The sequence below is a fragment of the Lutra lutra genome, chromosome 8 (genome assembly GCF_902655055.1).
Source record: "Lutra lutra chromosome 8, mLutLut1.2, whole genome shotgun sequence".
Taxonomy (NCBI): domain Eukaryota; kingdom Metazoa; phylum Chordata; class Mammalia; order Carnivora; family Mustelidae; genus Lutra; species Lutra lutra.
In genome coordinates this window covers 133659026-133680427 of record NC_062285.1, presented here as the reverse complement: position 1 = coordinate 133680427, position 21402 = coordinate 133659026, and the positions used below count along the sequence as shown (strand labels likewise).

General features: G+C 54.8%; 1 protein-coding gene across 1 annotated transcript; it reads left to right on the top strand.

Moving 5' to 3' along the window:
* The first annotated feature begins 2288 nt into the window (after window positions 1–2288).
* Window positions 2289–21228, top strand: PVALB (parvalbumin). Its single transcript, XM_047743020.1, has 5 exons — window positions 2289–2431; window positions 4775–4842; window positions 6592–6724; window positions 7944–8053; window positions 21010–21228. Exons 2-5 carry the CDS (start codon window positions 4782–4784, stop codon window positions 21036–21038), a joined length of 333 nt encoding a protein of 110 aa, XP_047598976.1. The 5' UTR covers window positions 2289–2431; window positions 4775–4781; the 3' UTR covers window positions 21039–21228.
* Window positions 21229–21402: the final 174 nt, after the last annotated feature.

The window sequence follows — 21402 nt, the reverse complement described above, 5'->3', positions numbered from 1 at the left end:
TGAAGTTGCTTTGTGACCCAGGCCCATGCAGCCCTCGCTAAATGACAGTGACTGGTTCAAGGAGGGCGTATGACCAAACCAAGCTAACCGCAGCCAAAGAAACTCAGGTCTGGGACTTCTGATCAAGATCTTGGGGCAGTGGACTCCCCTTTCCCTGCAGGACTTGGACCTGCAGGACAGGGCCATTTTGGGAACCCTCAGGGGACGGTCAGTCTGAGAAGGTGGCCAGTGCGGTACAGGGTCTAGCTGAGAAAGAGACACCGAGCTGTGTGGTCTGGGACAAGTCACTAAACTTCCCAGAAAGGCTACTTCCTTAAACCTCCAAGGATCATAATGAGGATAAAAGAAAATAACACGCATTTAGCACTGAGCACACAGTACGTTCTCAGCGCATGTGCCCTCCCAATGCAGTTCACCCCATGTAGACCTGCTTAACCGCAGGCACATGCAGAAGACACGTGGGTGTACTGAGGAAAGCCATCCTGGTTCCCAAGGGTTCACTCACGATGAGCTCTGACCTTACTGTGTCTCTCCTGTTAGTCTTATCAGGAAGCCAAGATAGTAGAGGGGACAGGAACAAGGGCCTTGGGGTCAGAGAGACCTAAGTCCTAGCCCTGCTCAGTGACCTTAGGCAAGTTACCTAACCTTTCTTAGGCTTGTTCCCTCGTTAGTAACATACGGAAAGCAATGTCCAGCTCATAAGGGGGTACAAGGATGAAAGCGTGAGGCAACGTACACCATGCTTAACACAACTATTTTCCCAGATCCTAGCCAGGGATCTTCCTAAGGGCCAGTCCTTAAGGCTCGGTCTCATTCCTGCCTCGCAGAGCTCAGCCACGGCCGTGACCTCCAGTCCATGACCTCCTTAACAACTACCAAAACTCTATGTTCAGTCTCGCCTCTCTCCAGAATGTAGATCTCTGGGCATTTCCACCACAGTGTCCCTCAGGCATTCCAGATCCAACAGGATGTCCTGGCTGGCCCACCACGCTCTGCACAATTTGTGTCTGTCACCTTGGCCTTGGTTTCTAACCCTTTACATGAGCAGGTTGTAGTTGATCACGATGGAGCCTCTCTCAGCCCTAACATCCTAGGATTCTCAGCTCTGCGTCATCTCCCCCAGACTCGCCACCCTCCACAGCAGCACACCACAGCAGCTTACAAACTTAGAGTCAGATGCATTCCACAGCCCCCAAGCCTGCGAAAGTCTCCCTCGAGAGGTTCCCTATCTCTCACGCCTCCCTCCTGCCATGCCTGTCACGCTAGTCCAGACTGCTACATCAGGAGATCCTGGGTGGACCCCGCATCCAGGCTCTAGCACCGGCTTCCCCATCCAGCCCGCCCTCTGCTCTTTCCATCCATGGGGTCAGGGATCAATGAGGGACTTAGGGCAGCTTCTCTCCCAAACAGACTCTGCAGAGAGGCTGGGCCACCTCACATCACGCTCAAGATAATGTCAGTGCCCTGGAGATTCTTTTTAAGATTGGGGATGAGGGAAGGAAACTTTCATGGTGTTCATACTAGATACTCAATAAATATATGTTAAATTCATTCATTCATTCATTCACTCATGCTTTTCAAGCATGACCTCCTAGGTGGTTGTCTCCAGTGCCAGACAGATCATGCCAGAGACCCCCCTGCCAATCTTATGAAAACTACAAACCTTTGCTTCACAAGAGCACATTTGCATGTGATTTTTTTTGCACAAAATTTCAGGGGGTTCTTAGACCCCCAAACCCATCTATAGAGCAAAGCTGACCCCCAATTGAGCCCATTTTACAGATGGGGAGATGGGAATGCAAAGACAGGAAGGGGCTCTCCATATCTCCATACACTAGCTCATGTCCTCTAAGTGCTGGGCCCACACCCAGCTCCAGGTTCATGGTTTTGAGTCGGAACTCCCACCACACCTGGCGTGTCTGTGCTGTTTCCTCATCCACGTGAGAGTGACCAGGCGAGGCTTTAGGGAGGAGGTGGTGTACACATAAGAAACCAGCCCAGCCCCATGCACAGAGGACAGTTCCTCTTCTATTCATTTGCTCACCTGTTCTCTTCCTTTCCTTGCAGGATTTTGGAGGCTGGAAACAGTGCTGCCATCTAAAGTGGTCAAGGAAGGCTTCGTGGAAGAGGAGAGCCCTGCCTGAGCCTCAATTTTGGGTGCCGGAGGGAGACAGGGGCCAGGGGTTATTAATAGGCCTGGCTTGATGGGCCCAGGGAGGGTGAATGTGATACAGACACCCAGTACCGAGGCTGGGAAGTACCTGACACCGGAAGGGGAGGGGGCCGGGGGCCGGGGTAGCGCCACCTCCCAAAATAGCCAGAGCAGAAGCCTATATAGGTGGCCATCCCACCTCGAGGCTCACTTCTCTGCAGGACCTCCCACCTGCCCGGGGCTTTCAGTGCAGGTTCCAGCCCTTCTCCCCCACCCAAGGTGAGTGGCAGCTAGTGAGGCTGAAGGTTGGATACAGTGGGGAAGAGGCCAGATGGAAGGGACAGCCACATCGTCCCTGCCCCCAGGGAGACGGGGCTGAGAGGGGGCACTGAAAGGTCAGCAACTGAGGAGTCCAGGTCTGAGAGTCCGGATTCCTCGGCTCTCCATCTGAACTCCTGGTGTGACCTGGGATAAATCCCTCCCCCTGGCTGGGCCTCAGGTTCCCCACCTTGGAACGAGAGGGGTGGAGCCAGGTGTCTGTGGACTCTGATGATGCCATCACAGGAGGCCCATGAGTGGGCAGAGGAGGCAGGAGGAAGGGCTATGGAGGGCTGGCGGGTCGGCCCCAGTAACATCGTCTGGTGCTCTGACTGGGTGGACTCTGGCCCAGAGAGGGTGTCAAGCTGATGTCTAGCAGGGAGAGTTGGAGGAAGGAGGGAGAATGGGCCTGTGTTGAGGTTCCTGCCTTTGCCACGGGGGTCAGTGTTTGGGCATGGTCTGTGGCCCAGATGGGTGGGACTTCACAGGGCTGGGTCCTGGGCAGCGGGGAAGGGCTCCACGGATGAGGGTCACTGAACTCCAAGTTAGCAGACCCAGCAGGGGGTCTCTCTCTGCCAATTGCCTTGCTGTGTGTCCTTAGGCCACTCAGTGACCCTCTCTGGCCTCAGTTTCCCCACCAGTAAAACATAAGGATCCTTCAGCTAGGGAAACAGATTCTCCAATTAGGCCCCTGGAATGAGCTGAGCCTGGGGGCTGACATAATTTTACAGAAGCCCAGCACGTCCACGTGAACAGCTTGGCTGGGGGCTGGGACGGCGGGGGCGGGGACAGCGGGGACTGCTGAAGGGTCCACGGAGGGCCATGCAGCAAGAGATGGCCGGTCAGGAGACACAGCCTCTGCTCCTTAGAAGCCAGCCGGAGGGCTGTGGACTGAAGGAGCTGACTCACAGGGAGGGGGCAGCCCGAGTGGCGTCGTCCTAAGGTTTCCAGGAAGGGCAGCCGTCCAGGGCAGAGCCGAGGGAGACAGTGTTGACAGCAAGTGTGCAGGAACTCGAGCAGCTGGACAGTTCTCCCCAGCCGCCCACCAAGGGGCACCAGACTCAGCCCCGCCCACCTGCCTACACCTTCCATTGGAGGCTCAAGATCCCACCCCAAGGGACCACCAACACCATCAACACAAGGGAGGGACGCAGACAACCAGAAAAGGAGACGGTCATAACCCAAGGTCACGCAGGGACTTAGCACTGCCGTAGATCTAGAACCCAGGCATCCTGACTCCCCGTCCAGTGCTCTGCAAACTGTAGAGGCTGCTGGTTGCCGCCTGAATCCTGGGGAGACCGTGAAAAAGAATGCAACTGGTCTCTGGCTGCCTAAGATTAGGAAGTGTCACATTTCCGGGAGAAGTTCAAGCCACGAAGCCTGCTGAGCTTGTCTAGAAAGTGTGGTCTGAAGGTTCCAGCCTCTCCCCAGACATGGGTCTTCTGGTCGCCTAGTGGGGAAAGGGCGCAGAAAGAGTTCAAGGAGCCTCTCCCACCCTCCTCTCTCCCAAAAGCTTTGTGGAGGCCAGGAGTCTGGACCCACACTACAGTCCGTGGCTCAGGAGACCAGGGAAGCAAGTAGTTAGTGGAGATCTGAGAACAGTTCTTTGGAAAGTCAGACTAGGGGGAAAAAAAAAAGGTTTCAGTGCATCCCTGGCCAGATGTGGGATGGGGCATCTGGAAAGGGCTCTCGGGGCAGCAGGCAAGGCCTCCTCCCAGTGGCCTTGGGGTTCAGGTTTCCAGACCTCAGCGCTCAGATTTTGCAGCATAAATTTGCATCCAGGACAGACAAGAGCGGAGGCTGAGGTAGGAGGGAAGACAGAAAGGGAGTAGGACCCAGGGGCCCACCAGGCTGTAGGCCTGGCCCCTGGCGGTCGGTATCCTCCCCCAAGCGGCGGGACATCCTCTGAGATGCACAGACCCGAGAAGCTGCGCCGCACCAGGCGGGCGCTTCCTGCGTGCCCTTGACGGCAGGAGAGCCCTCCAGCCCCGGCTGGTGACGCGGGCGCCCCATCAATTCCAGAGGTCGCCCCCTCCCCGGGCGCCCGGGCCGTGGCCCCAGGAATCCCGAGGACCCCCGGAGGGGCGGGGCGGGAGCGGCAGCGGGTCGGCGCGTCTGCCGGTCCCCGGCAGCGCTGCGAGACTGAGCCGCTCTGGCTGCGCGCCCAGCCCCGCGCCCCCTGGCTTTGCGCCAGGCCGGCGGGCGTGCGCCCGGCGCGCAGCACTGCAGCGCTGGTCATATGAGCAGAAATGATGAGAAAAGCACTTTTTAATCTTTTCGCACTTGCTCTGCGCGCTCAAACAGTTGCAGGATGTCGATGACAGACTTGCTCAGCGCTGAGGACATCAAGAAGGCAGTGGGGGCCTTTACCGGTGAGCAGCGCGCTCCCCTCCCCAGCCCTCTCCCCTGATCCACCACCCGGCCCTGCACCCCCCGGGTCGCGGGGCTAAAAAATCCTCCGGAGCGCTCCTCTGCCCAAGCATCCTGCGGGGAGCTGGCTGGACGGAGCAGCGGGTTCCTCGGCATTTCCCAACTCCTCTCGGGCGGGACCTGGCGCAGGGAGCCGGTGGGGAGGGAGACCGGGTGGTGCTCTGCCGGACAACGGAAACTTGCTATTGCCAAAGACAGGGGGGCCGTGCTGCGAGGACTCGGGGTCCGGACAAAGGGCTAACACCGGGGTCCAAAGCGGACCTTCCAAGTCCTTGTGGGCGCTTGATACTTCCCCTTTAAGGCACTTGGAGGGGCGCCTTCTCTCCAAGCAGCCCCTTTCGGCGGAGACCCCCCCCCCCCGCCCCGTTCAGAACGGGACTCTACTTGGCTGGCGGTGGTTGGCTCCTCTGCAGTCCAAGCCCCTCTCTGGGGCCCAGGGCACCCCCTGCCCCCCACCACCACCAAGGATCCGCAAGCGATCGAGGCAAGCGATCCAGCGTTTCAGCGATCGAATGGGGTGACCTTCCCGCAGCTGGCATTGTTTCTGTCCAACCCTGCGGGGGGCATCCTCGGCGCTTGCAGCTTCCAGCCTCCATAGGTTGCCCAGGTTGTGGGGCGGGCAGTCTAACCTCTCTGAGCTGCCTTGGACTTGGGCACTTAGCTGCCTACCTGCTTCTTCCCTCTGCTCTCCTAGCTGGGGAAACTGAGGCTGGGAGGAGACCAGAAACTTGCCCAAGGTCACCTAGAACAGAAGGGGGATTAGAACTAAGGTCACCTCCAGGTCTTGGTCCCCCTCCTTAGTGTCAGAGGTGGACAGAGGACCTGTCCTTTCCTCAGCTCAAGGCTGAGGGGAAAACATGACTCTCAACAGGACCACTCCCTCCCTGCCACACCGAAACTACTCTGATTGTACCCTTTCGGGTGTTCCTGGAAGGGAGCTTAGCACACAGAAAATTGGGGAGGAGGCGTCCCATTTCCTTTTTGCTTGGCATCCCCCTCCTCAGGGTATGAAGAAGTTCTGGGAGGCTACCCTTCCAAGGGTGCTGGGATAACCTACCCAAGACTCCTTGAACAACCTTGCTCCCTCTGAAAAGAAACTTAACTGGGAGTTCCTGGGGAGCCTTCCAACACATCCCCAACTCCCACCAGAATTGATATCTGTGGCAAAGCCAGGGTTTCTGGGTCCTCCCCCTCCTCCTCCCCCTGTATGACCTTGAGAGAAACTTGTCTTCCCTGTGTTGGTCGATTTTCTGGCAATACAATCTGTGGCCGAGAAAAAAGGTCAGCCCCCCCCCCCACATACATACACCACGTTCACACCACCTCCAAATCTCCAGCCCATCCCCATTCAGCCAACACCCAAAAGCCTTCATGGAAGCCAGGAAGCTGCTCTGTCTTCAAAGGCTATCCTGCTCCCAGTGAAGGGCACAGCAGAGTGGTCTACCTTTTGTACCTCTAGCTGTGTGACCTTGGGCCAAGCACTATCCATCCATCCACGCTGGTCCGGGCTCCTTCAGCCCTCCCAGACAGGAGCATCCCTCCATCCCCTAGCACTGGCCCAGTTTGCTCAAATCAACAAATACTGCTACACCCCCTGTCCTCCTGCCCTTCCCTACTGCCCCTCCTGCCCTTCCCTACCACCCCGCCTTTGTCCTCATTTTAACCGGACCCTCTCCACCCTGCCCCCACAGCTGTCGACTCCTTCGACCACAAAAAGTTCTTCCAAATGGTCGGCCTGAAGAAGAAGAGCCCAGATGACGTAAAGAAGGTGTTCCACATCCTGGATAAAGACAAGAGCGGCTTCATTGAGGAGGATGAGCTGGGGTAAACTGAGGCCTGCAGGGACTGCCCAGCCTGAGAGGGTGTGGGGGTTGGGACTCTGGCTCCTGAGGGCCCATCAGATCTGCTCCTTCTCTCTGCACATTTGGCAGAAAATATCTGTGCTTCACCACTGTTGTTTCCGGAAGAATGAAATCGGCAGCAGAAAGTGCAACTAACTAGGTTAAATTATAGCCACTTAATATTGATAATGGAATGAGGCTACTTAATAATTAAACAGGAAGAGGAAGGTTTTCTGGATGCCTAACTCCATGTGCAAGACAGGGAGCGCTAGCTGGAGAATTTATTTCATTGAGTTTTCATTTGCCTCAAAGGCACCCTCCACCATCCTGCAGACCGCACCCCCCCACCTCCCCTTCTGTACCAGCGCAGCTAAAGCAGTGTCTGGACAAGTGGGGGATGCAGAACCAACTCTGAGATTCAGAAGTCCTGAGAAGAAAGCGGAGGAGGGGAAGATTATGACTAGGAAAATGCACCTGGCTCATGTCTCCCCACCCAGCTGTGCCTTACATCACTCTCTGGCCAAGATGGCCTTGAATTTCGTCCTAAAGAGAAGGGGGAGGGTGTGGAGAGAGATCTTTCCATAGAAACCTCCCTACCCATCCAATCTCACCCCAAATCATTTTGCAAGGATACCCTTTGTCTAGAACCTTCTCCTTCTACCTACTCACACACACACATATACACACTGACTTCTACTTGTCCTCCAGGCATCACCTTCTCCAGGAAGCCTCTCTGGTTTTCCCCCTCATCCCAGGTGGGATGGATGCATCCTCTGAGCACCCTTCTCTATCCCCATCAGTGTATCCATCACCCTGTGTGGTCTCTCTCGGAGCACTCCACCTCCTCCTCATTTTTTCAGGTGGCTTCCTTCTCTGTGGCCCCCCATTTCCAGCATGGCCCCGGCACAGAGAAGACACTTTTGCATTTGTGGGGTTGGCTGAAAAAAAAAAAAAGCAAATGCAGGTGCCCTGCCTGGAGTGAGGTCGGCCTTTCGCCGAGGACGGCCTGTCCTTCCCTGCACGCCCACCCGTTAAAGCACAGCCGCAGCCCAGGCCGCCCGGCGCAGCACAGCTGCTGCACGGCCGCTGCCGGGCGCCTCTCCCAGTTGCCGGCTGCCGCTGCGCAGGTGCCTGCCCACCATCCGGACACTGTTCCTGCAAGGTGACCTCCACATGACTCCCTCCCCGGCTTTTCTCCCCAGATTCATCCTGAAGGGCTTCTCCCCAGATGCCAGAGACCTGTCTGCGAAAGAAACCAAGACACTGATGGCCGCTGGAGATAAGGATGGAGACGGCAAGATCGGGGTTGATGGTAAGTAGCCATGACCTGGGGCCAGAGCACATCGTGGATCTCAGGATGTTCAGATGCTAAGAGTTTGGAGCTATCTCTGTTACGAGAGGGACAGGAGGGGTCTCCCACTCCCCAGGATTAGAAGGAAAAGGCAATGCATTAGGCCGAGAGCTCTAGCCAGGCACACACGCAAAATACCTGGTACTTTTTTTTTTTTTTCCTGAATTTGAACAACCTGAAAGGAACAGATTCTTTTTCCCTCCCTACTATGTAAGGAATCAAGGAGAATTTAGGATTTTCCCTGAACTTCACCTGCACTTTTACCTGGATTCTGGTACCGGCTCTGCCCAACTGGCTGTGTGACCTTGGGCCATCTCTGTCCTTCTCTGGGCCTCAGTCTCCCAACCGTAACCTGAGGAGATGAGGCCAACTGATCCTCAAGGACCCTGTGGGTTCTCATCTTTCTCAAATTCCAGGGATGGAAATTCCTTATCTTCTATCATCCTCAGCATCTTATCCTGGTATCCTGTAACTTCGGGTTTCAAAAACCTGTTTGGGCTTCTCCCAAATATACCCTTCCTGCGTTGTAGGAGAGCCAGGAAAAACAGCCAGCTGGCAATCACCTGGGAATCAGGAAAAGGAGTATTGAACCCTGCCTTGCTTTTGGGGCTTTGCTTTCAGAACAGAGGAGGGCCTGGCGGTCCACCATCCCGCATCCTTCTCCGTTCAGAACAAATATTCACAGAATACACAGAACACACCCCAGCAGTGTTATCTTTCTTAGCATCCCAACAGCCTTGAGAATGATCTCGATTTTGCAGATGGGGAAACTGAGGCAGGGGTGCTTAGCCTGTTCAAAGAGTTAGGACAGAAGTGAGTGAGCCGGGATTTAGAATAACCCTTTCCAGCAAGTTGTGTCTCATCTTGTAATCGTCCTTCCTGTCAACCTAAGAGAAAACTGTGTATGGGCACTTGGCCTCATGGGCTCAAATCCCTACCACTTTCTGGCTGTGTGACTTTGGGCAACTCCAGTAACTACTGTCTCATCTCTGAACTGAGGACAATGATAGTCCTTCTCCCATGGGACTGTCGTGAGCATTAGATGTGTTAATGTGTAAAGGGTTTAGAACAGTGTCTGGCAGGAGTCAGTGCTATATATGTGTTTGTTACCTAAATTTTTAAAAATAGGGACTAGGTTGTCTTCATCCTTTTATATTCAGTATAGAGCCCACATCTCCCCCAAAGCAGGCACTTAATAAACATCTGTTGCCTGAGTATAAAGACCAGCCCTCCATGCTCTGCTTCCTCTCTGCACTTCCCCAGCTATGACCTTGGCCCCGGCCCCTCTCTACACCCAGTTCCAGTGCCTGGCAAGTGAGGTGCACAGTTTAATCCCAAGACCTGGTTGGGCTCATCGTGAAAATTAAGTGGCTATCGACACAAAATTGCTCTGGAAAAGTTGAAAGGATTCTGAATGTGGGTGTACGTGATTAAAGTTTTATGCCCGAGACCAAAATGGAGAAACTTGGGCAAGGACAGGCGAACGAGTCCCCTGGCATTCCAGTGCCAGCTGTCTCTCCTGCGGCTGCGAAGGAGGGAGGTGATTTTAAAGGAGCCGGAGCAGAAAGTGCTGGAGAGAAATGGGTGGCTGGTCTTGGCGGGTCTGGTGAGTGGCGAGTGGCACATCTCCCCATGCCCCTTCCTGAGACAGCTCCACCTGGGAATGGGGTTCCCACCGGTACCCCAGCCCAAAACCTCCAGACCTTTCTCCCCTTTTTATTGGCAGCCAGTAGGTCGGAGCTGGGCAGGAAGCGGTAGGCGGGGTCTTCATGCATGGCTGCTCGCTACCAACCTACATGATAAAGAAAAACCAGGCCATACCCTAGGCTGCTTCCCTCCCCCTCCCTCCCTGCCCATCTCCAGTCTTAAAGAGCTAACTCAACTCTTCCAACAGATCCAACAGACGTTTCCTGAGTAGCAAGCCAGTGCCAGGCTGTCAGGGAGGGAAAGATGAATTCAACCCCATTCCCAGAGGCCCTGTTTCCTGGCTGGGTGCCCCCAGAGCAGAGGCCCAGCAGCCCTGAGCCCCAGTTGCTCATCGATGAGCTGGACATGACGACAGATGGCTCACGGGCATCTGTGAGGTTCCATGACCCGAAGCGTGTTAAGCGCAGCCAGGGCCTAGCACATTGCAACTTCTCAGCCAGCGGCGGCTACGATGCTATTTCTATCCTAGCTGCAAGGTGCTTACAGTTCCCTGTGTATGTACACACCTGGGGGGTGCGGAGGAGCCTTCTGGAGAGGGCAAGATGGTGCTCACTTCGGCAGCACATATACTAAAATTGGAGAGAGCAAGAAGGCGGTGTGGAGGCATATGGGAGGCTGGGGACAGGAAGATGCTGGCCGGAGGAGGGGGCCGGGGGTGTTCCTGGGAGAGCTCAGGGCAAGGTGTTGGTTTCAGCGAAGGCACAAGACTGGGAGGTTTAGGGATGTCTAGAAACGGGCAAGAAGGTTGTTTGGCTGGAGGTGGAGAGAGAGACTTGTTAGCAGCGTGGTAATGCATGCCGAACCCTGCCCGAGCGTCACCTAGGACAGAGGTCGGAGGGGCTGATGCAGAAGGAGCAGCGTCAGTGCCCCAGGCACAGTGGATGCAAACCCTGCACTTTTCAGCTCAGGATGACCTGATGGGAGGTCTGGGGGTCAGGGCAGAATGAAACAGGGTGGGGCAGGAGAAGAAACGGGGCAGGGGGAGGATCCCCGGAGTCAGCAGGGCCCCACGTGGTACACTTTTGAGAATGGAAGATACAGATACCTCCCCTCCTCACCTCCACCCCAAACATGGTACTTTTCCTGGAGGGTGCCGGGAAGGATGGGGTGACGATGCCTGGTAGGCAGTGAGATGGGAGGCAGAGGACTTTGCAGTCCCCTGGGAAGTTCTGTTTCAACCACGATGCTTTCCTGCCTGTTTCCTGTAAAGGCAAAGGGTTCCGAGCCCTGCCCAGCAGCAGGAGTATGCTTTCAACTCCTGGTGGGACCCGAGGCAAGTCACGGAACCCCATCTGACCTTCAGGTGCCTGATCTTTACAATCAGGAGCCAGTCACTGGGGTCCCTGCCAGGTCTGGGATTCCAACGAATGCCCTAGCAAATAAACCTCTAGGCAGAGGACCAGCTGAGCCTGGGCCACCTCGCATAATGAGAGCAGGAACATCTAACTCACGGAGCACTTACTGTGTGTCAGGCACCGTGCTCAGCATTTTACTCCCCCGATCTTCTTAGCTGTCTCTGAAGTGGATACTATTACTATCCTCCTTTTATAGACGAGGACACCGAGGCTCGGAGAGGCTAGAGCTTTGTCTAAACCTCATGTCTCAGAAGGTCAGGATCTGAGCTCATGTGTGCTGGATCAAAGCATGTGCCCTGTGCTCTGCTCATTCATGGAGTTCAGCGAGCACCTACCCTAAGATGATTTTATGTACAGACTTATTGCCTCCTTCTCTCTCCCCCACTGCGATGTCAGGTCCACAAAAGAGGGAATTTTGTCTTGTTCCGTTCTGACCCCACCACCTAGAATAGGGCCTGGCACACAGAAGGGGCACAAGGAAAGTTTGCTGAATGAACGAATGAAGGAATGAATGAATGCATGGCCAGCTCTGGGGCTGCAGTGATGAGGAAGAGTGGTGTGTAGGGAGAGGTCTATAGGCAAAGGCTGGAGACCCGTGTGGGCTGGGGGCTTGCATGCAGCAGCTGCTGGGGGATTCTAGAAGCAGGACCACCTTCATCTCCCACTGTTTGCCCTCTCAAGGTGAGTGATGCTTACCAGGTCCTTGAGAACCCCAGACTGAAGGGAGGGGACAGAGAGACAGAGTTCTAATAATAACCCTTTGCATTCCCGTCTCTGGGGCAACTACTTCTAGGAAGCTCAGACTTTTATAGATGTGGTTGATTGATTCTCGAAGTCCACCCTTGAGAGGCTGGTGCAGAGCTGGTAACGGAGAGTTTTAAGGCAGGAAAGGAGAGAGAAGCTGGACAGAGGTAGAAGTTGCCCCTAAACCCAGCCACAGTCGCAAAACCCAGGCACAAATAACAGGCGAGCTGGCTAAGGGAAGGGCTCCTTTTCAAGTGTTCGCCCTTCACGTTGGTGGGTCTCACACTGGAGCCAACGTCAGAGTCCCTGGAGGCTTTTCATAACACACATGGCTGTGCCGGAACCGAGTTTCTGATTCCTTGCGTCTGGAGTGGGGCCCAAGTGTTCACGCTTCCACCAAATTCCTCGGAGGGGCTGGTGCCCCAGGGGCCATACTCTGGTCCTAGAATAATAATCCTAGAAGTTGGGTGCCATCACCCTTCCCCTTCTACAATGAGGACACCAAGGCACTGAGGGGTTCAGTGTGCAGGCCCACTCAGTCGCAGAGCCAAGAAGGAGGCTCAGAGGTCCAGCCAGAACCCGGGGTCCCCCGCCTCTCATACAGATGTGTCCCCCTCCCGGGCTCTCCATTCGCAGTGCCTGGAACGTGCAGGCTGACAGGACTAGCGGCTGCCACCCGTGCGGCATGTCCTGTGTGCCAGGCACTGCGCCTCATAGAGCTGGTGCAGCTGCATGACAGCTCCCAGTGCCACAAGATTCACCCTCACTCCACGGACCCGCAACCTGAGACTCGAAGTGGGGCAACTTGCCAATCAGCCAATCACACGGCCAATCAGCATCCGGGCTCTCCAAACCCGACACTCTGACTCCGGGTGGCCCACTGCTCCCCAGCGTGCTGCGGACGGGATCTGGACACCCCGGACACACGGACAAGATCTGCACACCCCGCATACACACACACACACACACACACACACACACACACACTCTCTCTCTTTCTCTCTCACATTTTCTCTCATATACACACTCATACACTCCCTCACACAGTCTCTCTCATACATACACACACACTCCCTCGTGCACTCTTTGAGATACACACTCACACACATACTCTCTCACACACACTCTCACACACTCCCTCATGCACTCTCACACACTCACACACTCTTATACACATACTCTCTCATACACACCCACTCACACACTCTCCCCTACACACTCTCACACAAATACTCTCACACACTCCCTCATGCACCCTCTCACACACACACTCTCACACACATACTCTCTCATACACACACATTCTCACTCTCACACGTACTCTCTCAGACACACACACTCCTATACACTCTTTCACAAACATACTTTCACACACTCCCTCTTGCACTCTCATACACACACACTCACATACTCTCATACACACACTCACACATTCCTACACTCTCACACTCTCTCATACACACACTCTCTTACACTTTCACACACACATGCACACATGCTCTTGCACACTCTCTCTCTCACACACACACACACACACACACACACACACACACACAGGATCCTTGTTCCTGGTTCCCTGAAACCTGATTCTGGTGATGGGTCCTGTTTCCAAGGCTTCCAGCCTATTCCAGCCCAAGAGCCTGTGGTTTACTTTTTGCTTCTGATGCTGAAAAATTTCATCATAATTATGGCTGGACCACCGCGATCTCCTCCACTCACATGCCTTAGGCCATTTGCCTTTTCTGCTTCCTTCTGGCAAAATCTGTTCTCTTTTATCCTTAAGCAGCCCATTTAATGTGTCCAACAGGCAACGAGTGAGGGAGTAAGCCCTTGGGCCAAAACTCCTGAAGTCAGGCCGAAAATCCAACCCACAGAATGCGGTGGTGTAGACAGCCAAGCCCTTTTCTCTCCCTAGGCAACCACCTCCTCATCCCAAAGTGGGAACAAAAATGCCCACCTCACAGGGCTGTTGCTTGCATGAAGTGAATGTTCTGGAAATTATTCCTTTCCTCCTATTTTACATGTGCGCTTTCTATCAGAAGCCACCTCGAAACCCCTGTGGAACACCAGTCCTCGAAGGACAGGAAATGGGGTCTAAGATAGAAGACAGTGACAGGGACCACAGGAGAGGTCATCCAGCCCTCCAGCCCCGGTGGGATTTGGTTTCTGGGGAAGGCAGGAGGAGCCTATCAGAGCCAGCCGCGGTCCTGGTGGCAGAGCCCTAAGATGTACAGCATTTTGTCCCGTCTCCCTGCGTCTTCACACCGGCTCCACGAGGTCGGGGCGGGGGGGGACAGCCGTGGGAAGGAAGGAGAGAAGACATCCCCTCTCTATCGATCCCTCTCCTGCTTCCATGGGTCAGGGCGTGAGTCAGAAACCCACCTCTGAGAGAGAGAGAGGGACGCACCCCAGATGAGCCATGCTGAGTTAGAATTTCCTGGCTGAGTGACTCGCGGCCTCAGTTTCGCTGTTGGTAAAGTGGGGACAAGAGAGCCAGCACAGATGGAACAGGATGACACAGGCAGGGCCTGGCACAGAGGGAGCCCCCAGGACTGTTTGCGCCGCTCCGCGTGGCTGTCTGGCTTGACCCCAGATGACCCTGCCTCCCGTTCCCCCGGGTGGGAAAGTGACCCCTGTTTGCAGTACCAATTTAAAAGGAGCTCGGCCCAGGAGCTATTTAGAGGCGAGGTGATAAACCGGGGACCGGTGCCTCCGTCCTGGTCATCACAACAGAGGGAAGGGAAGACGGGTCCAAGCACTGACTCAATGTCTGTCTCAGGTTCACTTGGGGCCAGTCAGCATGTGCTGGTCTCACCTGTCAAGAGCTTCTAAATTTGTCCAATCCCCTCGGTGCTGGGACTGGGGCAGACCTAATTAGGCTAATTTCAGCTTCCTGTGGGAAGGGGAGGACTGAGCCCTCCATTTCCCCCCCCCCCACCCTCTCCGCCCCACCCCAGGGGCCTCTCCAAGAGCTGGGGCAGGACTCTGGGTCCTGCCAGAGGAACACCGGCCCTCGCATCTCCCCGGGGAGCCTTGATTTAGATGCGCTCCCGCTGTGTGCCGAGGCCCCCTGAGCCCGGTGCTTCTCACCCGGTTACCTTATCTGGTCCTCTCCAGAGCCCTATCCCCATTTTACAGACTCGGAAGCTGAGGGTCAGAAGCTGAGTTTCCATGGATGGGCAAGCAGAAGGTGGGGGCCTCACTCAGTGGGTTAGATGGTGCCAGAAACTTGGGGCAAGTCAGCTGCCTGCTCTTCAGGCACCGCGCCCCCCACCTTGGCTGCTCACGTCCTCCCTGTCCTTGTCTCCGGGATTTCTGTGGCCACTATGAAGCTCCAGCCTGTGCCGGTAGGAGGGGAGCTCCAAGGGAGAGGGAACTAAAACGTACGGACCAGGCATCTTTCTGCCTTTGCTCTTTGGCCTTCCCAACTGCTGGGCAAGCAGACGTTATCATGCCCCTTCACAAACGGGAGTGAAGTGGTAAGTGGAGGTCCCCCAGCCAGGAAGCGAAAGAACAAGAATCAGACCCAGCTCCAGGTGCCAGGTGGGGACAGGAAATGGTGGCAGGGTGGGGGGCGGGGCAGGGGACTGTAAAAGCTCCTGTGCAGGATAGTAAGTGTCATGGTGCCGGTTGCCAGGCCTTCGTTCGCTCTGTGCCGGACAGCAGACAGACATTTCCTAGGCTTGGTTTCACATAAGTTTAGCTGTAGAACAGCTTTTTTTTTTTAAAGATTTTATTTATTTATTCAACAGAGAGATAGAGCCAGAGTACAAGCAGGGGAAGCAGCAGAGGGAGAAGGAGAAGCAGACTCTCCACCAAGCAGGGAGTCTGATGTGGGGCTTGATCCCAGGACTCTGGCTGGGATCATGACCCAAGCCAAAGGCAGATGCTTAACGGACTGAGCCACCCAGGCACCCCAAGTAGAAGCATCACAACAGCTACCAAATGCTGGGTGCTGGCTACGTGTCAGGCCTGGGGCAAGAGCTTTAGTGCGGGTTCCTTCGAATGAGTCAGAGAGCTCCATTTTACAGGTGGGGAAACGGAGGCATGGTATGGTGAAGTAGCTCTAGTCCAAGGTCATGGAAGCAAAAATGGGAGTTGGGAGCTGACTCCCAGAGCCCTTGCTCCAAGCCCTGTGGGAGAGCTGGCAAGGTGTCTTCTAGACCTGACCTTGCACAGAGGAGAGCAAGACGTGAGCAGGAGGCAGATCCAAGGCCCACACCCAGTCCCCGTTCCGCATCCCGGCATCCTACCGCCAAATCAAGTGACCTAGACTTTGCAGGACTTTGTATGTCTGCTCATTTGTTTTTCTTTAAGGAGAAACCTAACATTTTAGAGGAGACTCCCTCCTCCCCAGAAGAGGGCTGTTTGTTAATTGGCTGATTGCTTAAGAGCTCTGCCCTGAGGCACCTACGAAAGGTCCAGAAGAGGTGACCGCAGCCCTCAATTTGTCTACAAAATGCCCTGCTCCAGCTTCTGGGAGGATAAAATTAGAATGCAGTGTTCTCTGCAAAAAGCCAGGGCACGTGGCCTTTGTGACAGCCTGCCCACTTCAGAGTAGATCCCAGGGTGGGCAGAGGGGTCTGTCTTCAGAGGCTTTTGAAAAGCCCATGGGTCCAAGATACCTCCCAGTCAGGCTCCAAAAGGCCTGACCTTCTGCCCCTGGAACGTCCCTTGGTTGGCATTCCTTGGTCCCCTCATGCTGATCGCACCAAATGCCATTTAGTGTGAAGGTGGTGAAATGGCTCTTTGCCGACGAGCAGCCCCAGGACCGTGATCTCTAGGGGGAGGCTTAGGGAGGTCAGTGCAGGTCGGGAAACTGTAAGGACCAACTTTCCCTCTCGACAATCTCTCCGTGAGCTGGCACTGGCAGACAGACTCATATCTCCTTTATCCCGGCGCAGAGCGAACTCTGTGCCCAAGGACAGGCTACCTCGGTCCTGGCCAGTTTTCCAGATTCAGTGGCAGGTTGAGAGTTCCTGCCGCACCCAGCCTGGGACCCCAGCCCAATCAGGAACGGCCTCTCCACGCTCATGCAGGGGATGCACTCGGGACCACCGGCCAAATCGTTCCTCTGTCTCTTATTTTCTGCATGACCCTGACCCTTCACGTCTCCAAGCCTTCCGTTTCTCCATCTGCAACATGGGAATCACCACCCAACGTGAGAATTATATGAGGCTAGTTGGAATTTGTTGAACCCCACGGAGGACTCATGAGCCGGCCTGTCCATCTGTCTGTCCATCCATCCATTTGTTTATTAGCACCAGGTTCTACTCTGTTGCTAGGACAGTGGTGGACAAGTTGGGGTTCCCTGCCCTCCTGGGGTTTACATTCTAGTAAAGGGGAGACCAACAAAAGGAAGTCAGTCCATAAATAAGCTCATTTCAGAGAGTGCAAAGTACCATGAAGTAAATAAAATGGGGGTAAGGTGACAGAGTCGTGGAGGGTGGGGATATTTGAGCTGGCTCATGAGTCACTCTACACCTAGGTCAAAGTCGGTCGGGAAGCTCCGGGGTAAAGAAGGGAGCCTTAAAGCAGAAGCTTGGCTCACGTCTTCTCTGTGATCTTGGGCAAGCTACTTAGCTCTCGGGCCTCAGTTTCCCCATCTGTAAAATGCAGACGAAAGCATCTCTCCCATGGAGGAGCCATGAGAATTTAATGAGATTATATATATATATGTGTGTGTGTGCGTGTGTGTGTGTGTGTATAATGTGTAAAACGCTTCCCATTTGGCATTCAATAAATAAGAATTCCTAAATTCTATAAAAATGGACAGTATTGATGAGAGACCTCTCCGAAGAACAGCCTGACTCACCAAGGGGCTGTAGCATCACAGGAGCTGCCAGCTGAGGAACCAGACACTGTGTCCCTGGCCCCTGGGAGGGATTTTTGGAGTATTCGGTGTTTGGGCTCCATCCCTGCCCCTCACTGTTACCACTCCACCTGCGGCCCCGTGGGTGTTCGGGACCAGCTAGAGGACCTTCTCTCTCTGCCACCTTGAGTCAGTACCTAGGTCCCCACATCCAGGTCACTTGCCTTTCCTGCCCTCAGGGACAGCATGGGAACAGGAGAGGGTGGTGTCTACTTTCCAGCTCATACCCCAGGAAGAGAAGGAGCCCGGGGACGCATCCCTCCGCCTGGCAGGGATCCCACCCATTAATCCCGCGGTGGGAGCCTGTGTTTGGTTTGGTTGATGTTAGTTTTTTCGCTTTTTTATTTGGAAATGACATTCGCTTTACAGAAGAGCCGCAAGGACAGCACGGTGGCTTCCGTATACCCCACACGCAGCGTCCCCTAGGGCTACCACTGCACGTGACCGCAGCAGAGGAGAAATACAATGAGGTTGCATGGGATTGAGGGTGGGGGGCACATATGTGCTTCATTCAAAATCTGGGGAGGGCATTGCTCCCCTTAAGGAGCCCCAGTCCTTCTGGTGGCCTTTCTGAGGCCACTTCATATTTCATTTTCACGGGTCTCTCCCAAGGAATTGCTACTGCCCCCCCACCTCCGCTGCCCTGACAGACACCCAGACCCACACCCAGAGAGGCACATTTCCCAGCAGACACACCAGGTGGGCCTGGACCCCTAACTTTCAATGCTTTCTAGATGCAGTGGGGACTTGCCTGGGCACCACGCTCTCCGGCAGGCTGGGGACACAGCTTCTCAGAGAGCATCGTGGTAGAGGGTGGCAAACTCCTCCTTGTCCTCTCTGGTCTCCTGGAGAGAAAAACAACAGGACAGGCATTCCCTGGGCCCCCTTTACTCCAAAGAAAGGTCTCAAAAGACCCTGCTGCTTAGCGGCAGCCCCTGTGACTGTCACAGCAAGGACCCCGCTATTAGGTGGACCTAGGGAACAGGGGCAGAGGAGCTCACCAGGGGTTGTGGGGGGGGAGCCAAGGACCTCCTGTGCACCAGCACCTTGCTTCTGACTGTCTCCCAATTCAAGAAGCAGTGCTGACTTTTCTTCCTTTTACAGCTGATGACAGTGAGGCTCAGAGAGGCCAGGAGATTTGTCTGAGGTCACACAGTCCATAAGTGGTGGAGCCAGACTCAGGGCCCCAGGCCTGTTTGGAGCACCAGCCCTATCACACAGGACACCAGCCCAGCATGGCTACTGGGTTCTTCCTAAATCTGTCCCCTTGTTTCCTGCCTTCTGAGCTTGCCCCATGAAAAGCCACTGCCTGTGATCCCTTGCCCACAGTCTGCTTTCTCCTGTGGGCTCCTGCTCCCTCTCACAGGACTCTATCCAAAGCCACCTTCCCTCTGAGGTTTTGGTGACACCTTAAGTAGAGGTGCGCTCTTCTCCCCGTGACAGTGAAGTCTCTGCGCCTTCCATCCATTCACAAACACGCGTGGTCCCCTCAGTGTCGGGCTTGGAGGCACGTGGTGGGATGGAGCAGGAAAGAAGGGGAGTGGGCTCTCTCCAGAGGGACATGTTTATGTCCCAGTGGGAGAGGAGGATAACAAATAAATAAGCAAGAACTCACTCAAAAGGATTTCGAGAGTGGTAAGTGCTATATGACTAGAATAAAAACTGATGACAGCAAAAAGGATCCCAGTAGGGGAGGGTCACTACTGTCACCAGAGAGGTCAGAAAAGGCCCCAGGGGAGCAACATCGAAGCTGGGACCTGGTGAGTGAGAAGAAGGTAGCCGTGGGAAGTCTGAGAACACACCAGGCCAAGAGAACAGTAGGTGCAAAGATCCTGAGGTGGGAATGGGCTGGGCACACCAGAGATTCAGCCAGAAGGCCAGCAGCAAGGAGCCTGTCCTGCCGAGGACTGTTTCTCAGAAGCTCCTTCAAGGCAGAGATCATCTTCGGCTCTCCCGTGTCTCCCCTTACCTGGTCGGGACCATCCCTTTGTTCATGTAGGCGGAGTGGGATTCAGTAAAGGGACATGGGATCTCCCCCAGTGCTGTCACCAATCCCTGACATCAATTCATATCCAATGAAGTGGGGCAGGGAGACACTCCTGGGGCGGGAGGGGCAAGCCCTGTAGAGAGACCCTGACCCCAGGGCTTGAGTCCCAGCTGAGCCCATTAGGACCCCAGAGGCTCTGAAAAGTCATTTCTCCTCTCTGGGCCTTGGTGTCCCCTTCTGTAAAATGGGACTAGCTCCCAGTTTCCTGAGGGATGGGCAGGACTCCGTGAGCCACTGTGTGAGACAGGGCCTAGCTCATTCTGAGCACCTGCACTCCCCCACCTGTCTGACCTGAGTGGAGATGTCACTTGCTCTGGTCTCCTCCAGAGTCTAGCTCGGCCCCCTGAGGAGGAAGAACGCACAGCGGTCCTTGAACCAAGCTGCTCACCAGAATCCCCTCTGAACAGCTAAAAGAACTCCTCCCTGACCCGGGGCCTCCTAAGTCACAAATCCTAGGGCAAGGGCCTGGCCATCTGTGTCTTCTTGGGATTCTGCTGGTGATCCTGGTAGGCAGCCGGGGAGGAACTAGACAAGATGCTAAGGAAGAGCTCCAGGTCCCAAGAGGCTCCAACAGACCTGGGTCTAAGCCCTGGTTCTGCTAATCACTAGCCGTGTAGCCCTGTAAAGACGGCTGGACTCTGAGCCTCAGTTTCCTCATCTGTAGAATGGAATGAAGACCACGTATGTATCACGAGATCATTGTCAGAGTCACACAAGATCTTGAATATCAAGTGCTTAGAATAGCTCCTGGCGTGGGGTAAACCATCAGATGCCTGTCACTGTTATCACTGTAGTTACTATTAGGAATTTGCGGGTGGCAGGAAATCATGAGCAAGAGAGGTGGTGGGCTCGCTAAGAGAACACTTCTCCAGATGGGCACCGAGTGGGATACGGAAGTGGTAGATGGCATCACTCTACTGCACAGCTAACATGAATATAACTGTGTGTACTCACTACCTTGGAATCAAAATGTCTAAAAAGCAAAACAAAAGAGACAGTAGGCTCACCACTTCCCGTTCGTTCGTTCGTTCGTTCGTTCATTCCTCCCCACACTCACTCATTCCATTACTCTGGGTCTGCAGCAGGTGGGAGAACCAACAGGAGGCACCGTGTGGGGCCCAGCGGTCAGGCCGTGGCGAGTCCTCCCACACTGTCCTCCTCTGACTCACCTCTCTGTCCTCTTCTTTTGCAGAATTCTCCTCTCTGGTGGCCGAAAGCTAAGAGGCTGTGACTGCCCCTGGTCTTCCACCCCTCTGCCCCAAACACCCAATGTCAGCCCCTCTTGCTGCCCTCCTGCATTTCTGTTCAGTGTGTTTATGTTATTTTTTACTCTTCCCATCCCCTGTGGCCCTCAAATGACATCATTCTTCTGAAAAATGCTGGTGAAACAATAAAGGCTGAACCAATCGGATTTTGCTGCTCTGGAGGCCCTGGGTCTGGTGGGGCGTGGAGCTTGCCTTGGCTTCCCACGCCTGTGCAGGGGTGGTGCAGGATTTAGACTGAAAAGATAGGACGGAGGGAAATTTCCTGAGCCCTCCTCCGCCTGTAGTCCTGAGAATGGTACCTTGCATGGGTTACCCATTAA